Source organism: Pezoporus flaviventris, unplaced genomic scaffold (assembly GCF_033815535.1).
Source record: "Pezoporus flaviventris isolate CSIRO_AGI_PZ_B2104156 unplaced genomic scaffold, CSIRO_AGI_Pfla_v1 ptg000015l, whole genome shotgun sequence".
NCBI classification, from domain to species: domain Eukaryota; kingdom Metazoa; phylum Chordata; class Aves; order Psittaciformes; family Psittacidae; genus Pezoporus; species Pezoporus flaviventris.
In genome coordinates, this window is record NW_026892563.1 from 28,847,624 (window position 1) to 28,869,124 (window position 21,501).

Here is a 21,501-nt window from a genome sequence, read left to right on the forward strand (position 1 = left end):
AAGAAACTTAACATTTTAACAACATTATTCCAATGCAGAGAAGCCCTTAGCACTACCAAACAGACATTCTTACTTGTTACAACATCCCCAGATGCTTAATTGGTACATCGCAGGCTTAGACACTTATTGTCCCTTACCTGGTGGAGGAATTCAGCAGGCAGAACAGAAGAATTCAAGAAAATTTAGTGATACAGGCAAACTTAGGTAAGAGGCATGAAAATAGTTCAGTGATCCTGCAATACTGGAAGAAGGGCATTAACTGGCCTCACAGCAACTGTAACAGGCTTCCAACTAAACAGCAATTGGCCTTTTTAAAACATACTGATCAGCATGCTCAAACTTATTCATAAATGTGCTGACCTCTTATTTTGACTGTGTTCTGTTTGGGTTTGGCTCCCCCACCCCCACCATGCAGAAGAATGAGCTACCTAATCTTCACTTTCAGTTCCTACAAGGAATGCAATAGCTATCTTCTCAGTTAGTTGCTATGGAAACAGTATTTCACAACTGGACCTCTCTTGGAACAAAATGTAGAAACAACTGAAAAAAATAATCTCGTTTCTGACAATCAGTTGCTTAAAGACACACAAAGGACAAGGCTCTGACAACAGACTTTTTGGGAACTAGTTCAACACTTATACATCCATAAAATGAAACAACTAACTTCTTAAGGATACTTCAGTCTCCCAGTTTTTTATGTGGCCTCAAATAATTTATGACTGGTATCTACCCAGCATGACTAAACTTGTGAAGTTATATCTGCAGATTCATATATCTGCTGGCATTTGATATTCCATTCAAAAAATACCCGTAACACCTAAACTTGTCTTCAGTTTCTGAGGGACATACATTGTTTTAAAACAAAAAACTGATGCAAAAGAAAAAAAAAATTATATTGTACTTGCTCCTGATGTATATAACCTGTGCCTCCAAAAGAACATTAGTAAATGGACACATTTGCCACCACATTTCTTCCAAGGCATTTCATAGAAAGTCTTTCTGCCTTGAATGACCACTCAAACTTTTTGTGGCTAGAACTGACAGATTACAGCAAACCTTCAAGACTGTTACACCTTTTAATTCCCCTATTGCAGCCCTTCCTACCTTCAATGCTGCCACCCCACCCTCCCCATCACTTCCTGGGGAAGAAACTTTTATGAAGTTATGTCTTCCACATGCAGGAGAGAGCAAGGAGGTTATAAAAAAAATAAAGAACTTGTTTAGAATCACACAGACCACTAAGAATTCTTCTAATCCAGTGATATTGACTAATCAATCTTGAATTTGAACTCCATCCAGTAAGAAATAGAATGAGTATGGCATATATTTTTAAAGAGGAGGTACAACTATCAGGTTCCTTCAAAGTAAGTCTTCCTGTAGATGACCAGATTTAAAGACAACAAAAATCTTGTTAATAGTTTTACCATTCTAACAAGAACTTGAACTATCAAAGTTTGCACATAAGATGAAACATTGCAAACTGGAAAAAATTGCTGGTTATCTTAGGAAAACAAGGAAAATTAGAATTTACAGCTGTCCTGGATGTAAAAAAGACCTTCAGTTACTGAAAGGCTTGGTTAGATCAGATGCACTTTTCAGTAGTCGAGTAATTCCTCTTCCTCGCATCGTGCTTGTTCCATAAAGGGAACAGGTCTTCACACCACATGGAGAATCACCTATTAAATTAAATACAGTTTGTAAATCAAATCAACCTTCGAAGCTTGCGTAAGTTAATGGACTAGTACTTCATACACTGTGGAGCTGAACCTATTGAGCAGCTCTAATATGAAAAGTCAGAGACAGAGGTTGTGTCCTCTATGCACACCAAAATCGTAAGAAATCATGATTTTCAGCTGCAACAGTTTGAGTTTGAATTTGAATTAAATTATCTGACACTACAGCATCTATTTCATATGCAAGGAAATAAGCTACAAGCTTAGAACTGCTACAGTTATTTGTCTTGCAAACTGGATTCTGTCCCTCTGAAGATTAGCTATGAACTACCCAGATGAATTGAGCTCATGTGCCTTCCATTAAGGAAATTTCATCTCTAAAAGCAAGACTTTAAATGAGCAGTCTTGATAAACTAAGTTATAGTGGAATACTTGCAACAAATATTAGTTGAGCCTTCACATATAATTATTTGAGAGCAAGGAGAGCATTTTAAAGATGGCCCTGCCTCAAAGCACCTAAGCATATAAGAATGGATATCATATAGCAGAAAAATAAGAGGCTACGAATCAGAGAGCAAATTTTATAGAAAATTACATTTTGAGAGACCTTTTTGACCCCAAGATTGTGTCCAATAAAAAAAGGGTAACTCTGTCTTCAGAAATTCAGTGAAAGCCATATCCAGGAACAAATGCAGCTTATGCAGAGGTGTTTAAGCTTTATGTCACTTACAGGTAACGTCTAAACCCAGCAACTTGAAAAAGCATCAACTGGATTAAGTTTAAATACCTCTTTCCCCTTATAAATGTGAAAGTATCAAACTCACAATTAGAAGAGACAAACTCTTGATGCCAACTTGGAGAAGCAAAATGTCTGTCATATGCAGGACCCTCAGCCTTCATATTCTGTACGAAGAAATGAACATTCAAAATGATCTATGTGACTTTTAAAACGCAGCATACGCAACTATCCATGAAACCTACCAATTGCAGTGAAAACTCACGTGTACTGACCCAGGTAGTGATTATTTTTATTTCATCAGTCTTACCAATATATGCCACAAAGCATCTAAAGAGAAAACAGCTAAGCTAAAATTGGCAAATCTGAACACTTAAGTAAGAATAAAACAGGGTATCAGTTTAAAGAATCTGACCTGAAAACGTCCAGCATCCAATATCACCATCTTGGTATTTGTGCTTTCACTACTATCAAGGTCTTGAAGAGGCAGGTGAGCTGCTGTCAGTGAGACTCCATATACACTAGCTAAAGATTTACTGATGCAGTAACTTTATGGAGAAAAAAAAAAAACAAGAAGAGTTTAGCTAAGAGGGCTGTAATGCTCATGTACAGAAGTACAGCATTTTTAATTCTTCAGCTGGCAAACAAAGCAACCCGAGATGCACAGCTAAACAGTTACCCTATATCCTTCCAAGGCCACTAGCCTATACTACAGCTACACATGAAATTAAAACAATTGCTTCCCCAACTATCAAATGCAGTCAATTAGAAGGGTGAAAAGCAATATTCTTTTCACAAGACCTAGCAGTACATAAGAGGCTTCTGAATGAAAGGCTATTCATTATCACCTCCCTCAAACTGCTGCCAAGTGTGATCTTAAATTGCATTTCCTTGTGTCCCAACTATTTACTTTCCCTTTCCTCACACCTGAAAAATTTTAGAACCTTACGTATTCATGTTATATGTAAGGCAGTATAAAAGTTTATAAAACTTTTATGAGTTTAAAGCCTCTTTGAGGGTTTGGGGGAGGGGGGCATCATTCCATCCCAACACACCCAGTCAGTTGCCAGCACCTATAATAAGTGCTCGGAGCAATTTACATATATTCCAGCTGCTCCAGCCAATGAGCTGGCTTCATTTGGAGCTCGGCTCCGATGCCTCTATACAAACGCCTGTAGCATGAGGAACAAACAATAGGAATTAGAGATGTGTGCACATCTACGGGGGTATGATATAATAGGCATCGCAGAAACATGGTGGGATCGCTCCTATGACTGGAGTGTTGGAATGGAAGGTTACAGGCTTTTTAGAAAAGACAGGCCTGGCAGGCGGGGAGGGAGAGTTGCTCTTTATGTTAGGGATAGTCTGGAGAGTATGGAACTCTCTCTGGGGACAGGTGATCAGTTAACTGAGTTTGTGGGTCAGGGTTAAAGGGAAAACAGCTATGGGAGACATTACTGTGGGGATCCGTTACAGACTGCCTGATCAACAAGGACCTGCGGATGAAGCACTCTATAGACAGATAGGAAAAGCCTCACGCTCGCAGGCCCTTGTTGCCATGGGTGACTTCAAGCACCCTGACATCTGTTGGAATGATGGTAAGGCCCAGCACAAGCAATCCAGGAGGTTCCTCGATTGTGTGGAAGACAACTTCCTTCTGCAAGTAATAGAGGAGCTGACAAGGAGAGGTGCCATGCTTGACACCAACAGGGAAGGGTTCATTGGAAATGTGACACTCCAAGGCAGCCTTGGATGCAGCGATCACAAGATAGTCGAATTCGAGATCCTCAGGACAGTGAGAAGAGTGTGCAGCAAGCTCACTGCCCTGGACTTCAAAAGAGTAGACTTTGGCCTCTTCAGGAACCTGCTTAGTAAGGTTCCATGGGATATAGCCCTAGAGGGCAGGGGGGCCCAAGACTCTTGGTTGATATTCAAGGATCACCTGCTACACCCTCAGAAGTGTTGCATCCCAACTAGAAGGGAGTGCAACAGGAGGGCCAGGAGACCTCCTTGGATGGATAAGGAGCTGCTGAGGAAAATTCAAATGAAAAAAGAGGCTTATAAAAGGTGGAAGCAAGGACAGGCAGCCTGGGAAGAGTACAGGGATGTTGTCTGGGAAGCTAGTGACCAAGTTAGGAAAGCTGAAGCCTAGTCAGAATTAGGCTTGGCTAGGGACGTTAAGGATAACAGGAAGGCATTCTACAGGTACGTAGCGAATAAAAGACAGACTAGGGACAATGTAGGCCCCCCTCTGGAAGCTCTCAGGAGAACTGGCTACACAGGATTTGGAGAAGGCTGAGGTTCTGAATGACTTCTTTGCCTCCCTCTTCACTGCCAATGGCTCTGACCATACCACCCAAGTCTTGGAAGGTAGACGCAGGGACTGTGAGAATGAAGACCTTGGGCCCACTGTAGGAGAGGATCTGGTTCAAGACCATCTTAAAAACCTGAACGTGCACAAGTCCATGGGACCTGATGAAATCCATCCACAGGTCCTGAAGGAAGTTGAAGTCCTGAAGCGAATGAAGTTGCTAAGCCGCTGGCCATCATATTTGAAAAATCATGGCAGTCAGGTGAAGTTCCCAATGACTGGAAGGGAAATATAACCCCCATTTTCAGGAAGGGGAAAACAGATGACCCAGGGAATTACAGACCAGTCAGTCTCACCTCTGTGCCTGGCAAAACCTTGGAGCAGATTCTCCTGGATGGCATGCTAAGGCACATGAAAAACAACAAGGTGCTTAGTGACAGCCAGCATGGTTTCACTAAGGGGAAATCCTGCCTGACCAATTTGGTGGCCTTATATGATGGGGCTACAGAACTGATAGGGTAGAGCAGTTGATGTCATCTATCTGGACTTGTGCAAAGCGTTCAACACTGTCCCACACAACATCCTTGTCTCTAAATTGAGAGACATCAATTTGATAGGTGGACCACTTGGTGGATAAAGAACTGGCTGGCTGGCCGCACACAAAGAGTTGTGGTCAACGGCTCAATGTCCAGCTGGAGACCACTAACGAGTGGTGTCCCTCAGGGATCAGTGTTGGGACCAGTCTTGTTCAACATCTTTGTCGGTGACATGGACAGTGGGATTGAGTGCGTCCTCAGCAAGCTTGCCAATGGCATCAAGCTGCGTGGTCTGGCTGATACCCTGGAGGGAAGGAATGCCATCCAGAGGGACCTCGACACACTTGTGAGGTGGGCTGATGCCAACCTCAGGAAGTTTAACCATGCCAAGTGCAAGGTCCTACAGCTGGGTCAGAGCAATCCCAGGCACAGCTACAGGTTGGGCAGAGAAGAGATTCAGAGCAGCCCTGCAGAGAAGGACTTGGGGTGCTGGTCGATGAGAAAATGAACATGAGCTGGCTTCAGTGTGTGCTTGCAGCCCAGAAAGCCAACCGTATCCTGGGATGCATCAAAAGGAGCATGACCAGCAGGTCGAAGGAGGTGATCCTGCCCCTCTACTCTGCTCTTGTGAGACCTCACCTGGAGTATTGCGTGCAGTTCTGGTGTCAACATAAGAAGGACATGGAACTGTTGGAACAAGTCTAGAGAAGGGCCACGAGGATGATCAGAGGACTGGAGCACCTCCCGTATGAAGACGGGCTGAGAAAGTTGGGGTTGTTCAGCCTGGAGAAGAGAAGGCTGCGTGGAAACCTCATGGCAGCCTTCCAGCATCTGAAGGGGACCTATAGGGATGCTGGGGAGGGACTCTTCATTAGGGACCGTAGTGACAGGACAAGGGGTAACAGGTTAAAACTTAAAAAGGGGAAGTTTAGATTGGATATAAGGAAGAAATTCTTTCCTGTTAGGGTGGTGAGGCACTGGAATGGGCTGCCCAGGGAGGCTGTGAATGCTCCATCCCTGGCATTGTTCAAGGCCAGGTTGGACAAAGCCTTCGGTGAGATGGTTTAGTGTGAGGTGTCCCTGCCCATGGCAGGGGTGTTGGAACTAGATGATCTTAAGGTCCTTTCCAACCCTAACTATTCTATGATTCTATGTTCCCAAAGTAGACATATACTAGAAAATACTGAGAATGTCTCATCAAATACAGGTATAATAAACCTCTACAGAAATTCAATGAATTCTAATGTAATTGACACTTCTCTCAACTCTCCAATAGTAAATGGATGTCCTGGGTTCAGCAGTAGCAGTCATTTTTCTCCTTCTTAGTAGCTGCTGCAGTGCTGTGTTTTTTACTTTCAGCCTGGGAACAGCGCTGATAACACTGATATTTTTAGTTGCTGCATAGTAATATTTAGTCTGACCAAGGACTTTTTGAGTCTCATTCTCTGCCAGGGAGGAGGGGAAGCTGGGATGAAGTAGAGACAAGACACCTGACCCAAACTAACAGAAGAGGTATTCCATACCGCAGCACATCATACCCACTATATAAACTGGGGGCAGTCACCTGGAAGGGTTAGATCGCTGCTCAGGTCAGGCTGGGTATCAGTCGGTGGGTGGCAAGTGCTTGTATTCTCATGTTATTTCCCTTATCATTATTATTATTATTGGTGGTAGCAGCAGTGGTTTGTGTTATACCTTAGTTACTGGACTGTTCTTATCTCAACCCGTGGGAGTTACATTCTTTTGATTTTCCTCCCCATCCCTCTGGGAGCTGGGGGGGCAGGAAGGGAGGGGAGTGAGAGAGTGGCTGTGTGGCTGGGCTTAAACTGAGTGGAGGTAGTGAAAAGATGAAGAGAGTGATGGATTAGTGTCACACAAGTTATATTACATCTAAGTGCTAAGACCCACAGCATATTGCTAAGCCACATAAACAACAGGTAAAGTTAGAACAAAATCTTGAGAGTGAAGGGAACAAATGAAACTCAAGATCTAGAACTACAGTGCTCCAGGCAGTCAGAGAAGCCAGAGCCAAAAAAGTGTCTCTATAGCAAAATAAAATTCATCATAATGAAGATAACTCCTTAGCAATACTTACACGATCTTTTTACAGGATGCCAAAGCACAGCAGAGTATGTCATTCTCTTCATGCCACTTGCACCTACATGAAATGAAGTTCACGCTTATTTCAGAAGGATCAGCATTTTTAATCAACATGAATAGCCGAGTCTGGTCAGAAGAAACAGGAACAGATATTTAAGATTTTTGTCTCAGTGACCTTATAATACCTTTACAATTTCACGGAGGACCAGTACTCAACAAGGAAGCTCTAAGTGGTTTATGAAGAGTTAAAAGGCATGCATAAAGGCAACCTTCTTTATGCTGAGGTGGGAGTAAAGAGAGGAAAGAGAACCCTGTAAGATAAAAGGGATTTAAAGGTAATAATTTTAAGTTTCACATTAATGTGAAACCGTTCCTTTTACTATAAGCACTTCACTTTCCTCTCCAAATGTGTTTTTTAAAATACATTTTCCCACTCTTGAGGTTTCCCTCCAATGTGAGGATACTCATGGAAATGGAAAACTTCCTGTCTATAAAAAGATAGTGTGACAATGATTATCCCAATGGATCTTAAAATACACACTGTAAGGAGACTTCAAACAATAGCATTTTCTTATTTTAATGATCTACTAAATTTTAAGATCAAATTATTGGTTCTTACAGTAGCAGAGGAGAAGTTAAAGCATATTTCCAAGCCAACTGTGTCATGACTAAACACAGCCCAAGCTACATCCACCACAAGCTACATACCACTTAGTTGTACAATACAGAAGACCGTGAAGGCAGAAAGAGCTTTACTGTCCAAGACACATTAAAAGCTAAAAAAAAAACCAAACCAACCCAAACCAAAAAAAACCAAACCAAAAACCCACCAAAACCAAAAACAAACAAAAAACCAAGAAAAAGCCAACACCACAAAAACAAAAGAAAAAAAACACCCCACCAAAAGCAAAACAAGAAAACACACACACAGAAAAAAATCCTACAAAGTAAATACAGTTCCAGATATGTAACAAAGAACACTCATTCTGAAAGAAAAAAGACATGATTGAACCTTGAACACTTAGGTTTGAGAACTTGATTTGTACCACTAGCAAATATACCTTGTCCCTCATCACAGCAGCACCATGAGGCATTTGATACATAGTAACAGCCAGGTCCCATCCAAGTTACCCTTCTCAGAGTCTCAATCTTACCACTTTTACAATTTCCAGTTAACCACCACAATATATTTTATTCCCATTTTGACCCCCTCCTTCAAATTAGGGCTCAGACTCAACACTAAAAAGCACTTCACACTTCTCTGGGGAAAGAATATTCATTTCCACTTGTACTCACAATGTAACAAGAAGGATTCGGAAGCCTGCAGGACATTCCAGCCTTGCAGTTTACAAGCTGTACCGCAGAGCACCAGGACACACCAGGCTAATACATGCGTTCACAAAGAACACAACATACCTGGTATTACTGGAGAAATCCCACAGGAAGGCATCCAGTTCTCTACACACCCAAGTCTTGGATGGCTCCTTTTGGTATTTCTTCTGGTGCAGCTCTATTACCAGGTCCTCTACATCAAGGAGTTCCAAGTGGCTTTCAATGCCTATAACTCAGAGAACACCCCGGTCAGGAGACCAGGAGTCAGTGAAGGTAGAGTGGAAGGTGTCCCTGCCCGCGGCACGGGGTTGGAACTAGATCATCTTTAAGGTTCCTTCCAACCCAAACCGTTCTGTGATTCTATGAATATTCTTAGCTCACTTCTCAGTCTGTCCCTGTTCATTGTCCAGTCTCTTACCAAAGCATCAAAGATCTAGTAAAGCTTAAGAAGTTATCCCACCAGTGGTTTTACTAAAACCTGGCTTCTTAGAAAAGTGGGCCATCTTATATTCCCACAATTTCCCTCCACCTCAATAATAACGTTATCCTGCTTGCAGGCTAGCTCTCCTCAGAAGCTGTTAGAAACACATAGCAAAGCGATCTGCTCACCTTCACAATAACCTCACTGCCTCTAGTGCTCCTTTAAGTGGCTGAGCAAGAAAAGAGTATATATTCTCTAGACGTGTTCATTTAGCCAGTAAGCTGCTCATGCTGCCATTTTACTATCACTGATGGGGAGGAAAAGAAGAAGCAGCACACAAAACAGTTCTAGCTACCAGTACCAGCTTCTATGAAACCTTTGAGATCCCAAGATTTTTGACAAATACAGCTGTCCACGAGTACATAATCTTTCTTTGGGGAGAAGGATAGAAGGGGGAGGCCAAAAATGATCCATTTCCCACCTGTGATGCTAGCCATTCGATTGAGACACCAGCTAATTCGGAACCTGTCATTAGACTAGAGGAAAGAAAATTTCAGCCACATTGAAGAAGTACAGTATATAATTCTGACATCGGCAAGACTTCCGACTATATCTGAAAAGGTCACCTCCAAAACAAAACTCAATGTGTGTGGGATGGAATGTACACTCCTCCTGAAAATCATCCTGAAGAGGAACCAAATGCCACAGAGGCTTTCCAACCAAACCCCAGGAGAAATTCTGGAAATTAAAGGTTAACCCATAATACATTCCTTAAGTGTTCTGTTTTTTATTTTTTTTTAATATGTATATCTTCAGAGCTCTCTATATTTATGAATGGAGCCCAAGATCTTGACACTCCCTGCCTTTTTAAGGATATGAGGCTTAAATAGAATCAAAAGATAATATAGCTACTATGAAGCTTAAAACAGCTCCAAGTCCTAACATTTAATTTTGCTCACTGGCAAATTAAACTTGAGCAAAAATTAACATGTACAGTATTCTCATGGGGAAAGACAAAAACATCCCTTTAAAAAAAGCAGGACTGTCTATTATTCAGCACAATCAATTTAGTGTTGATCTTAAAACCCCTTAACCCAAGGCAGAACAATGTTAAGAGACCAAGTGAAACGCTGATCAGTAGACCAGAGCCAGAAGCGCAGGCTGAAAATAAGAAGGCAGAAAATTAGGTCTTTGCTTTATGGAATTGGGAAGCTTTGGAAAAAGAGTATCCTTTCCCATTCATGGGCACGCTGACTAGGCTTTAGAGGGGTACCTTCTTAGTCATCCAACAAAACTGAAATTACAGATTTTGATTTAAAGCATCTTACTTTGACCGTGACCATACCCTGCAGTAAAAGCGAGGCCAAACACCTCTGGCTGGGTGGACAAACTCAAGAAGTTCCCATAAGACATCCGCATAACAAGTACGTGGAAGATGAAATCCAGATACAGGGATCTTGTGAGTGGCATCACCTGGGTAGGACAAGAAAAAAATTACAAGAAGTCCTGCTTCCTTAAATGATCAGAGCCGCCCCCCCCCCCCCCCCTTGTATCTTTTTATATACATACATGTATACACAAAAGCACACCTCCCATGCTCTAAAGGCAGGGTCTCAAATTAAGCTATTAAAATCTGCTTCTTTCAGCAGAAGACTGGCGGGTGTGGGCTGTGAGCAAACACACACACACCCCTTTTAAAAGTCCATTATCTTAAGTTTTCGGTATAGGAAAACATGGGCCAAGTTTGTTCCCTTTATACACAACAGGAGGAAATGTCCTAATAAAACAAGCTGGAATCTATAAACACTGAAGAGTCACAAGGGAAAGAAGGCAGGCCAAGCCAGATAGAACAGTTACAAATACTTTTGACTTTGTCAATACATGTACAGCTGCAAAACACAAGTTCTATATACAAACAAGTATCTTTGAGTTAACCAATTACGAATTAGCACTTCATGCTGAAGATACACACAGACTATCAAAGAAACGATGCTCTGCTCAGGTAGCCTTGAAAGCTTTTGAAGCCGTACAAGGTTGTCACATTTAAGAACATACTGCAGTTACTGTTGAATTAAAATAGAAAGGTGGAATACAAGTAACTGCCATTGAACCATTTTGGGTGTGCGCTTTGCCATTTGTGGGTACAAGAAACATAGAAGGTGAGTGTGACAGCTGCTCTGTCACTCCGTTCTCTTTGAAACTTGCCAAGTTCCCAGCAGGAGAAACTGCAGGCTCAGAAGACATCTGGATACAGATGAGGTAAGCTGAGTCTAAGCCTGTACACCTCTGCATACTGTTCTTTTTCTCCAGTGATACTCACTAGCAGCCTGGCAGTGGTATCGAAACCCACGTGGTGGTACTTCTGCAGAAGAGCAGGGGAGATGGAAAAAACAAACCACCATCATCCAACATCCACTATGAGAGATCCTTAACTCTGAGTTAGGCACCATAGTTTCATGTACAGAAAGGAACAACTTAACCTTCCCTTACAGCCTTGCACAAGTGCCACAACTATTTTTGAAAAAAGTTCAATTATATGCATTTAAAACCCCAAGTATATTGTATAGTGTGTGTGTTCAGGTCAAATCAAGACAAACATTCATTGCCACACAAACATGTGAATGTCCTCCTGGATTTATTTTACACTTTTTGAAGCTTCCTGCATTCCTGATGCTTAAGTCCATCTCCTCAGGAACAATCAGCACAGCTTTGATATTTTAACAAGCCCAACCACTTACAATCAAAGAATAAAGCCTATCTTAATACCAGAAATCTAATCCGGGCAGTAGTAACTGACATTAGAAAACCTCCCTCTCACCCCAAAGCAACATAACCTACAGATTATCTCCCTTCCTTGGAGCTCACCTGGCTCTATAAAGTGATGGAAATCAGCCATTATGCCATCCCGCAGGGAGTACTTGACACACCCAATCTCACAAGGCAGGAAGCGCTGTTCACAGTGGGATGGCAGCTTGCCATGGCTGTAAATGTTCAGGAAGTAGAAAATGTCTACAAGTACAGCTGAAAGAGAAAAAAATAAATTCAAAAGAGCCACCAAAAGTTACAGCAAGCCATCCTGGCCACACCTCATCCAGCAACAGTTTCAGTGTGCTTTCTTACATGAGTAATGTAAGGAAGAGAGTAATGACCAAGTAAAACACACAGCTATTCCTCTGTATTGCAGGCAAGGTAGCTAATACTTATGCAACAGTCAGGCATCTTGATAGCTCTGGTGTATCTTCCACAGATGCTCATGTGTGTAGCAACAGGGTCAGAATAAAAATTAAAATTAAAATAAATAAAAGCACTTAAAATTAGACCCCAAACCCATAAGAACATTGAGAGGCCTGGAATCCTATTATTGCTTTTCATGACAAGTCTCTTCACCCTTTAGGAAAATAAGGTTGGCGGGGGGAACCAAACCAAAAACCAACCCAATCAGAAACTACAAAGCAGCTTCACAAGCCCAATTCAGTAACTTATACAGGTCAAATGAGCTGATAATATTCTGGGGTAGGAGGAGATAAGAAACCTGCCAATTAAAAGGACTGCTTCTCCTCTGCCAAAAAAGCTCCCAAAGGTGGCAGCAAGAACACCCAAGGCAAATGTTAATAAATAAATTGTTTACTAATTTAAAGAGCATCCAACTATGAAAAATATTTCACAATACACCTTAATATTTCTCTTTATGAGCATCACCTAGCATTCTCACTGAAATTTAAGATAGCTGTTTAATCCTTATGCTTAAACTCCGTCTCTCATCAAAAAAATCCTACATTTCTGTCCTGAATTCAGCAGTACCAGTCATTTTTATCCTTCTTAGTGCTGTATTTTTGACTTTAGCCTGGGAACGGTACTGATAACACACTGATGTTTTTAGCTGTTGCTAAGTAGTGCTTACTCTGATTAAGGACTTTTCAGTCTCACGCTCTGCCAGTGAGGAGGGACAGAAGCCAGGAGGAAGCAGAGATGGGACACCTGACCCAAACTAGCCAAAGGGGTATTCTGTACCACAGCACATCATGCCCAGTATAGAAACTGAGGGGAGTCACTCAGAGGGCCCAGATTACTGCTCAGGTCGGGCTGCGTATCACTCAGTGGGTGCTGAGCAATTGTATTCTTTCCCTTTGTTATTTCCCTTATTATTATCGGTGGTAGTGGCTTTGTATTATACTTTGGTTACTGGACTGTTCTTACCTCAACCCATGGGATTTACATTCCTGCGATTCTCCTCCCCATCCCTCTGCGAGTGGGAGGAAGAAGGGGGAGCGAGCAATTGGCTGTATGGTTCTGAGTTACCGGCTGCATTTAAACCACAATTTCCTATTGAGTAACAGAGATCTGTAACTGATTTTACACAGAAACAATGCTGTATAGATACCTGACTTTATGCCGCTGAATACCAGCTATCCTAAGCTTGAATGCCAGTGCTTCCTTACACGGGTCTTAAAACTTCACAAGCTATAGGGTCACAGGAAAGATAGCTCTCCTAGCCAAGTCTGAACTGCTTTTCTTGTGAAAAAAATCTCATGCAGCTACAGCAAACCATACAGGACTTTTACTGAAAAATATTAAGGAACGGCATCATAAAATGCATCTTGGTTACCCTTTATCATTATACCTCTCATTCAGTTTTAAAGATCAACTGTGCCAGCTCAAGCCATGACCAACCCATCTGATCTGCATCACAGTGACAGAGGAGTATGCCCTCTGGCAGGGAGGCTGCTAACAGGTACTATACTTTTTATGGAGCTCTTTCATGCCCCTCCATAACCATGACAACAGGAATACAGTTCATAGACTTCTTGGGTAAAAGGCTTGAGCTGAGTCTTAACCATACAGCAGACACAGCTTATATGAACTGGCTGTTTGACTTACCTTCTAAGCATTAGCATTTATCATTTTTCAGACTAATGTAACACTAATTGAGGAAAAGACTACAGATTATGTTCATTACTCAACTCTAATTAAAATGTCCATTTGAAAGGAGGGTAACAGATAAAAACGGTTTCATTTTCAAGAGTTCTTTCAATATGGAAGCAAGCCAGGATGTTATAAAAGCACTGACAAGGTACATATCCCCTCTTCTAGTCTCCCAAAGAGGCCAGGTCATGATTTAATACCTCTACCATACAAATTTTGAATTCTGATATCTAACAACTCTTCACCCTTTAATACAGTTACAAGTATAGGTTGAGGTTGTACAACAGGTACAACTTGGATTAGGCTTTGTAAGTAACAAACTTCTATTAGGAGTTGAAGAATTATCTTTTTCTTAAAAGCCTTTAAATAATTGTAAAGAAATTATTAGTGGCTATACTCCCATCAAGCTAAAAAACAGAAGCTAGAATTATTTCAGGAGTGGGAGGTGGAGCAGGGACAGACACATTTATTTGCACTGACTTCCCTTGATACTACAATATGCCTTTTTACAACAGTAGACCATTAGTTTAAAAAAAAACAGCTGACACAGACAGTTATTGGCAAAACGTAAACAGCCTTTGTATAGGTACCATTGAGAGTATCTACAAAGGGCAAGCTTTACTCTATCAAGATTAACTGCTTTAAGATTACTATACCCTGATCATTCTCCCAAGACATAACAGAGGCATCTGGAAAAGTCACACAGGGCATCTTTGTGGTGGGACACGCAGGAACCGGAACAGCCAGATTACATGCCTGAAAAAGATTGAAAAGTTAATAATAAATAATCAAGACTCCTGGCACCACAAAGTCCTTCACCTCCTTATATTAGAGAAAAATTTAACATCCACTAACAGCTATGATTAAGTGGAATGGTCTGCAGTTTGTATATAAGCTGTAGACCAGGAAAGCAAGATTCCTCATCTAACAAAAACTGAGATACCTGTCTTAGTACCTCAGTCAACTCACTACAGCTGGAAAGCAAAACGTAATTCCGGGGGAGGGGCTGGGGGAAGGGAGATTTTGCTGGTTCAACCACTTGTCACAGGCAAGGGATTTTTCAAATTACAATTTCAAATTTTTTTCTGTAAGGTTTATAAAAAACTTTGGCACATGAAATTTATCTTTGCTAGGAATCAAATCAATGGAAAGCTGATAAAACCTGGAGGAAGCCATCAGATTGCTCCAGCACAGAACAAGTGTAAGGGGCATATATGCTCATGAAGCACTGCAAATCCATGTATGAACAATCAGCTTTTAAGAGGACAGGAACGGATACGTGGCAGGCACAGAGAATTTAATTCAAGACCCCAACTGGGAATAACATCCACATCTAGGTACACTAATTCCAGATTACCACCTCAAAGTTTGTTGATTATTAGTTCAAAATATAAACAAAAAAAAAAAAAAAAAGAAAAAAAGACAAAATTAGTCTCATTCAAGTAAGCTTAAGTCTTCTCTGAAAGATGACCAAGACCTTTCACTGCACAAAATAACTGTGGCTGTCTACATATAAGGGTTCTATTAATATACTGTGATCACATATAATCTTACACATGCACACTTCCCTATTTCCACTGACCGGCAGTAAGGATGATGGTCTTTGTTTTGGTAAAGTAATTATTTCTTTCCATGATTACAGCTTCCTAAAATGCTACAACTTGTGGAAGGAAATACAGAAGCCTCCATTTATGACTTAGTTGTCATTTCACACATCTCCCATTTTTGAAAATGGAGCTTCATTGATTACATACCCCTAGCACGCTAAGTCATACAGGATAAGTCATGTTTTAAACAGCTCTTTTCCATCCAGGTAGGCCCCCCAAAATCTGAAAACACTGCCCAACATCTCCCATCTAGTCTCGAACAATTAATTTGACTAATCCAGTTTTACTAGTTACTCCAAATGACAATCATCCTGTCATGCTTTTAGCATCATATAAGTGTTTTAAAGTCCCAAACTTTGCCATCACCATTAGCATTAAGCAACATGGGAGGAAGAAGTAATTGCAATATTATCCATTTACTCAATTGTGCTCTCTGCTTTGACACACAAGGCTTTAGACTGCCAAACAAGACTGGAATAGAGTGAGGTTTCTGAAACTTCACATAGTTCAAACCCACACCCCTTTTAAGAACAGTACATAGCATAAAGGCTCTGTTTAGTACTCTATCTCACCACAACCTAATATCTTAACCTGTTACTTCTACATTGTAGGACTTTGTCCTCCACCATAGTCTTACTATTCTCTTCATAATCAAACCAACCTTAAAATAATGGAAAGGTATAATCGATCTTTTTGTGCATAGCAAGATTTCATTGACCTGATCCACCACAGAGACAATCAAGAACGCCAAATCTGCTGCACATGGTTTCAGACTGTCAGACAAGAACAACCTAAATTAAGGACATCCATGAAGCAAAAGCAACATGAACCTATGACCAGAGTCATACAGATTTACAGTATTCTAAATCAATTAAGAAACGCCAACATTGCAGGTCAGCCACTGCAAAATATCACAAAACATAAAACTAAGTTGTTAGAGAACTACATTTTACTTGGTAAAACAGCCCAAAGGAACAAGCTGTGCTTGTTTAAAATAGTATAGAATATCCTCACCTTCAATTCAAACCAGAGCATTTTTCTGCCTAACCTTCATAACAGCATGGATTACCAGAGTGTCCATTATCTCCAGAGACTGAACGCTATGGAGAGCGGGTCTTCCATAGCATCATAGCTGACCAAACCCCAACCACACTCACTCACTCCCCCTCTTATTTAGCTACATTGGAGGATGTTCCTTTCTCAGCATTTACCTCTTTCACTGTCTTCCGAGAGCATTTTTTTCCACTCAACTTACAAGCCTTCTCTGCATATGCCATCTTTTCTTCCTCAGTCAGCATCTTGAAGGAAAACAAATTGGTAAAAAAGGTTTTTACTGTTTCCTTCTAGCAGTCCCACACCAAAAAAAATTCCATGAAGAAATTAACTGTGTCTTTCCAAAGGGCATTATCAATACTTGGCAAGAACTACCAACTACTAACACTGACCCAACCAGTGGCGAGTAGTAGCTTTCTCTCTAACAAAGCCATACGCTTTGGTTTGAAACACCTAGCAAGCATATGCCTTTGAAGCATTTTCAGGCAAAGGCAAACTAGCACTCCTCCACCACAAACAAGACATCTTCTGAAACTCCTCATTCCAGCCAGGGATGCCAGTATCCATTGTACACAACACAAAGCTGTGCTTCCCCCGCACCCCTGCGGCTGAGGGGAGGACAGCCAACTACCTCCAAGAAAGGCAATTTTGTCCCCCACACAACCTACGCAGTAGTACCATAATATAGCTCCATCTTACATGACGGGTGCTGCTTCTGCACCAGCAAGAGGCAGGTGAGCTACTACTTAACCCATAGTCCCCACGCACCACACCGGGAGCGGAACCCCTCTGCAGGCCTTTCACTGCCCTCGTTGCCATCAAGCTGCATTAACTCGAGGCCGTTCCCCTCACCTCCCAAGCCTGGGAGCAATAGGGGATGGCGTCGATGACACAGGCCACGGGCAAGCTACGCCGCTGCAGCTCGGGGAGCTGTTCGCTCACGAAGAAGCAGTACGGGCTGATAAAGCCCTTACGGCGTGGCATGGCGTCGGCCGCCTACCACCTGCCTCGCAGCTAGCCAAGCCACGGCTGACTGGAACTCCGCCTCCCTACAAGAGGACACCTAAGAAAGCGCCGCCGGGGAGGAGCAGACGTGTGCCCGCCCACAGCTTTTGGCAGCGAGGGAGGGAAACTGTTACATGGAGTTCCTCCCGCCCGCCCCTGGGAGCTTCGCCGTCGCCTGAAGGTGAGGGGGAGGAGGGCGTGGCGGGGTTGCTTGTTTGGGTTTTGGTGTTGGATTTTTGTCGTTGTTGGTTTTGGGTGTGCTTGTTTTATTAGTTTTCGTTTTTAAATGCTCTTTGGCTGCTGAAGGATGAGAAATACCCAATGGGAGCTTGCACCAAGTTCTCACAGACATACACTGGGTCCCCAACCTCATAAAAATGGCAATATGCTGATTTTTCAAAGTAAAAGGATCATGCCCCTCGATATCCTCTAAATCTGAATAATGCTATGTATTAAATTTAGTAAAATCCTTACAAACAGTGACTAAATTAATTTATGCAGATATATTCATAAAATCACAGACTGGTTTGGTTTGGAAGGGACCTTAAAGCTCATCCTGTTTCAGCCCAAAGGAGGTAGCTGTTGTTCAAGCTTGTATCTTTGGCTTAGCTAATTATGTTTGTCACTGCTGGAACTGCTGTTAAGGTTAGATCAGATTCCTCCTGCATCTCACTTGCAGCTGGTTCCTCTGCGACTTAAAAATGCTGGCACTGTCTTATGGAGGCTATTCTGTCTTGCTCAAATCCAATAAAACAGTTTGGTTTATGTTTGTGAACCACTGACTGAATTTGCCATTAAACATGAAGGAGAGATCAATGGCACAGCTACAGGTTGGGCAGAGAAGAGATTCAGAGCAGCCCTGCAGAGAAGGACTTGGGGTGCTGGTCGATGAGAAAATGAACATGAGCTGGCTTCAGTGTGCGCTTGCAGCCCAGAAAGCCAACCGTATCCTGGGATGCATCAAAAGGAGTGTGACCAGCAGGTCGAAGGAGGTGATCCTGCCCCTCTCCTCTGCTCTTGTGAGACCTCACCTGGAGTATTGCGTGCAGTTCTGGTGTCCTCAACATAAAAAGGACATGGAACTGTTGGAACAAGTGCAGAGAAGGGCCACGAGGATGATCAGAGGACTGGAGCACCTCCCATATGAAGACAGGCTGAGAAAGTTGGGGCTTTTCAGCCTGGAGAAGAGAAGGCTGTGTGGAAACCTCATGGCAGCCTTCCAGTGTCTGAAGGGGGCCTGTAAGGATGCTGGGGAGGGACTCCTCATTAGGGACTGTAGTGACAGGACAAGGAGTAACAGGTTAAAACTTACACAGGGGCAGTTTAGATTGGATGTAAGGAGGAAATTCCTGTTAGGGTGGTGAGGCACTGGCATGGCCTGCCCAGGGAGGCTGTGCATGCTCCATCCCTGGCATTGTTCAAGGCCAGGTTGGACAAAGCCTTCGGTGAGATGGTTTAGTGTGAGGTATCCCTGCCCATGGCAGGGGTGTTAGAACTAGATGATCTTAAGGTCCTTTCCAAACCCTAACTATTCTATGATTCTGTGACATTGTTGAAAATTTATAAAATTGTAATGTACACTCAATGAGAACAGGGAAGGATTTTTAAAGTCACTTGTGAAAAATCATTCATATCCTGGTCCAGTTCCTGATACATTAATGCTAAATCTCTTGAGGAGACACTGCAAGAAATAACTTTCATCTTGTCAGCACAAACTTCTGCTCAGAGTCTAGTTTTTCAGGCAGAAAGGCCAGTATTTACTCTTACATTTCTCTAAGAGTTGTTGCTAGGAGTGCATCTGTGCACATTTGTTTTACTTCACCCCATGTTCTCTCCTTTGCAGCTTTGAGACCCACACTTCAGCAGCTGTTCCTTCTAAAGAAATTTAGGTAATGTGTTCATCAACTGTTTGAAAAACATGAGGCTCTAGTAATAGCTCTCCTAGGTCTAGAGGTGTGGTTGGAAAATAAAATTCATAAGCAGCAGAGAGAGAAGGGATGTTCTAGTGGGATGGGGGACAGAGAGAAAACAGGGAACAGATCATCTTCAGATCACCATGTCATCAGTATTCTTTCCCAGGGCCCTTAGGAGAGCCCAGCACCTCTGAACGAACTTGCGTTTTAACTCTTTGATTCTCTGCTTCTCAACTTAGGTGGCAAAGGAGATCTCTGTAGCATTTACACCAATCTGTAAATAACTTTTGTAACACTGAGGTCATTCCAGCAGATAAAAGCAGTATTTATATATTACTTTTTTTTTTTTTAAGGCACTTAAATTATTTGATATGCCAACACTTAACTCTTAGGTACCTGGCCTTGGTGGAAAACAAGGACATGGCTGTGATAACCCAGATATATGTGACCCCTAAACTGGGCGCTTGTTAAGACATCTGTGTTCTCAGGACTATCTGAGCATGCAAAGAAGGAAAAATTTGTGTAGTCAATTCTGACAGTACATGTGAGTTTTCAGTCTCAAGCTGCTGCTGAATGAAGGTTTTTTAAATTGCAGTTCTAAATGTTAGGTACCATTTTTCAAAGTCTTGTTTTGGATCTGGCCCTAAGTAGAATGACCTGGGTAATTACAGACTTTTCAGACTGACAAGAGTCCCAGGCAAAAGAATAGAATCACTGATACAGGAGTTGCTTCAGTAATGAATTAATATAATGAATGCCAGTTAAGATGGGTTTGCAGAAAATAGATTCTGTTGCATTTGTTTGTAATTGCATGAAAAAGACATTAAGTGTGGTTACTAAAGGTAATGCATTCAGACACGAGGCATGTGAATTGACACACAATACTGAATCAAGGAATTGCAACTATACAGAGACCATTCAGTCCCCAGTTAAAAGATTAGCTTAGGATGTCTCAAAATGTAATTTTAAATGAGGAATTGTAACAGCGCCTGGGATGCTCTTTCCAGATCTGGTGTTTGCTCAAGAATATAGAAAAATAACAAGTCTGTTGAACTTCCATAGAGAATGCTAAGGGTGCTTTGATCATAACCTGTTGTTAACTCTGTTCAGAAAGGCCTTAAGAAGGCCCTTCCATCTAGCTTAACAGTACTAGAAGGTGAAGTTAGTTGAAATCAGGGGCAGGGTGAGGTCCCTTCCAACCTGAAGTATTCTGTGATTCTAGTTCTAACAGATACGCTGTAGTTCAAAAGGGATGTAGTGTGGCAAAGTGATGTGGCCTATTTTGTTAAGAAAGCTGGATAAGACAATAACAAATACCCAGTTTGTGAATTCCAGCTCCCTGAAGGTATTTGTGCTGCCCCCAGTTTCTCTACAGCCAAACCCATAGAGGATTTAACAACTCATTATCTCCTTGGTTATCTGTAGATACGTCTTATTCCTGTTCTTTGTATTTTTGCTAATGGTGACACACAGAAGAGCTGGGATAATTTACTTATGATCTTATGCTTACACGATAACTTCACAAAACATTGCTGATGGGCACTTAGTGTTTTACTTAAAATTTCAGGTTCTGTCTAAAAGTGTAGCAAAGGGACTCTGATTTTTGGTGTACGCAAAAGAATCAAGAGCAGCACAGGAATTTTATACAGAGGAGTGAACACTACAGAAAGATGCTGGGGGGATTTTTTGTTTTGATTGGTTGTTTTGTTTTGTTTTGTGATGCTAAATTTATATTACAGAACTCAAGGTTCATTGGAATGAGAAAGTAAAATTTCTCCTTTAAGTATTTTAAACATTTGGTACAAACGTCATGGTTAAGTTAAGAGCAAAAGCAGTTTTATGTATCTGTATCACTCACTCCTGACATTAATGGTAAGTAAAAGCTCTGTGT

General features: G+C 41.8%; 1 protein-coding gene across 2 annotated transcripts; it reads right to left on the minus strand.

Moving 5' to 3' along the window:
- Nucleotides 1-1,403: 1,403 nt before the first annotated feature.
- MAEL (maelstrom spermatogenic transposon silencer) lies at nt 1,404-17,712 on the minus strand. Of its 2 annotated transcripts, XM_061454479.1 has the most exons (12): nt 17,545-17,712; nt 16,851-16,937; nt 14,689-14,788; nt 11,975-12,130; nt 11,430-11,471; nt 10,455-10,582; nt 9,591-9,645; nt 8,773-8,914; nt 7,352-7,414; nt 2,825-2,957; nt 2,498-2,576; nt 1,404-1,676 (listed from the first exon to the last, which is right to left on the minus strand). In XM_061454479.1, the coding sequence occupies exons 1-12, from the start codon at nt 17,674-17,676 to the stop codon at nt 1,558-1,560; spliced, it is 1,236 nt and encodes a 411-aa protein (XP_061310463.1). In that variant the 5' UTR covers nt 17,677-17,712; the 3' UTR covers nt 1,404-1,557. The 2 variants fall into 2 exon arrangements, with proteins under 2 accessions (XP_061310463.1, XP_061310465.1); XM_061454481.1 differs by lacking the exon at nt 16,851-16,937.
- Between the last annotated feature and the right edge of the window lie 3,789 nt (nt 17,713-21,501).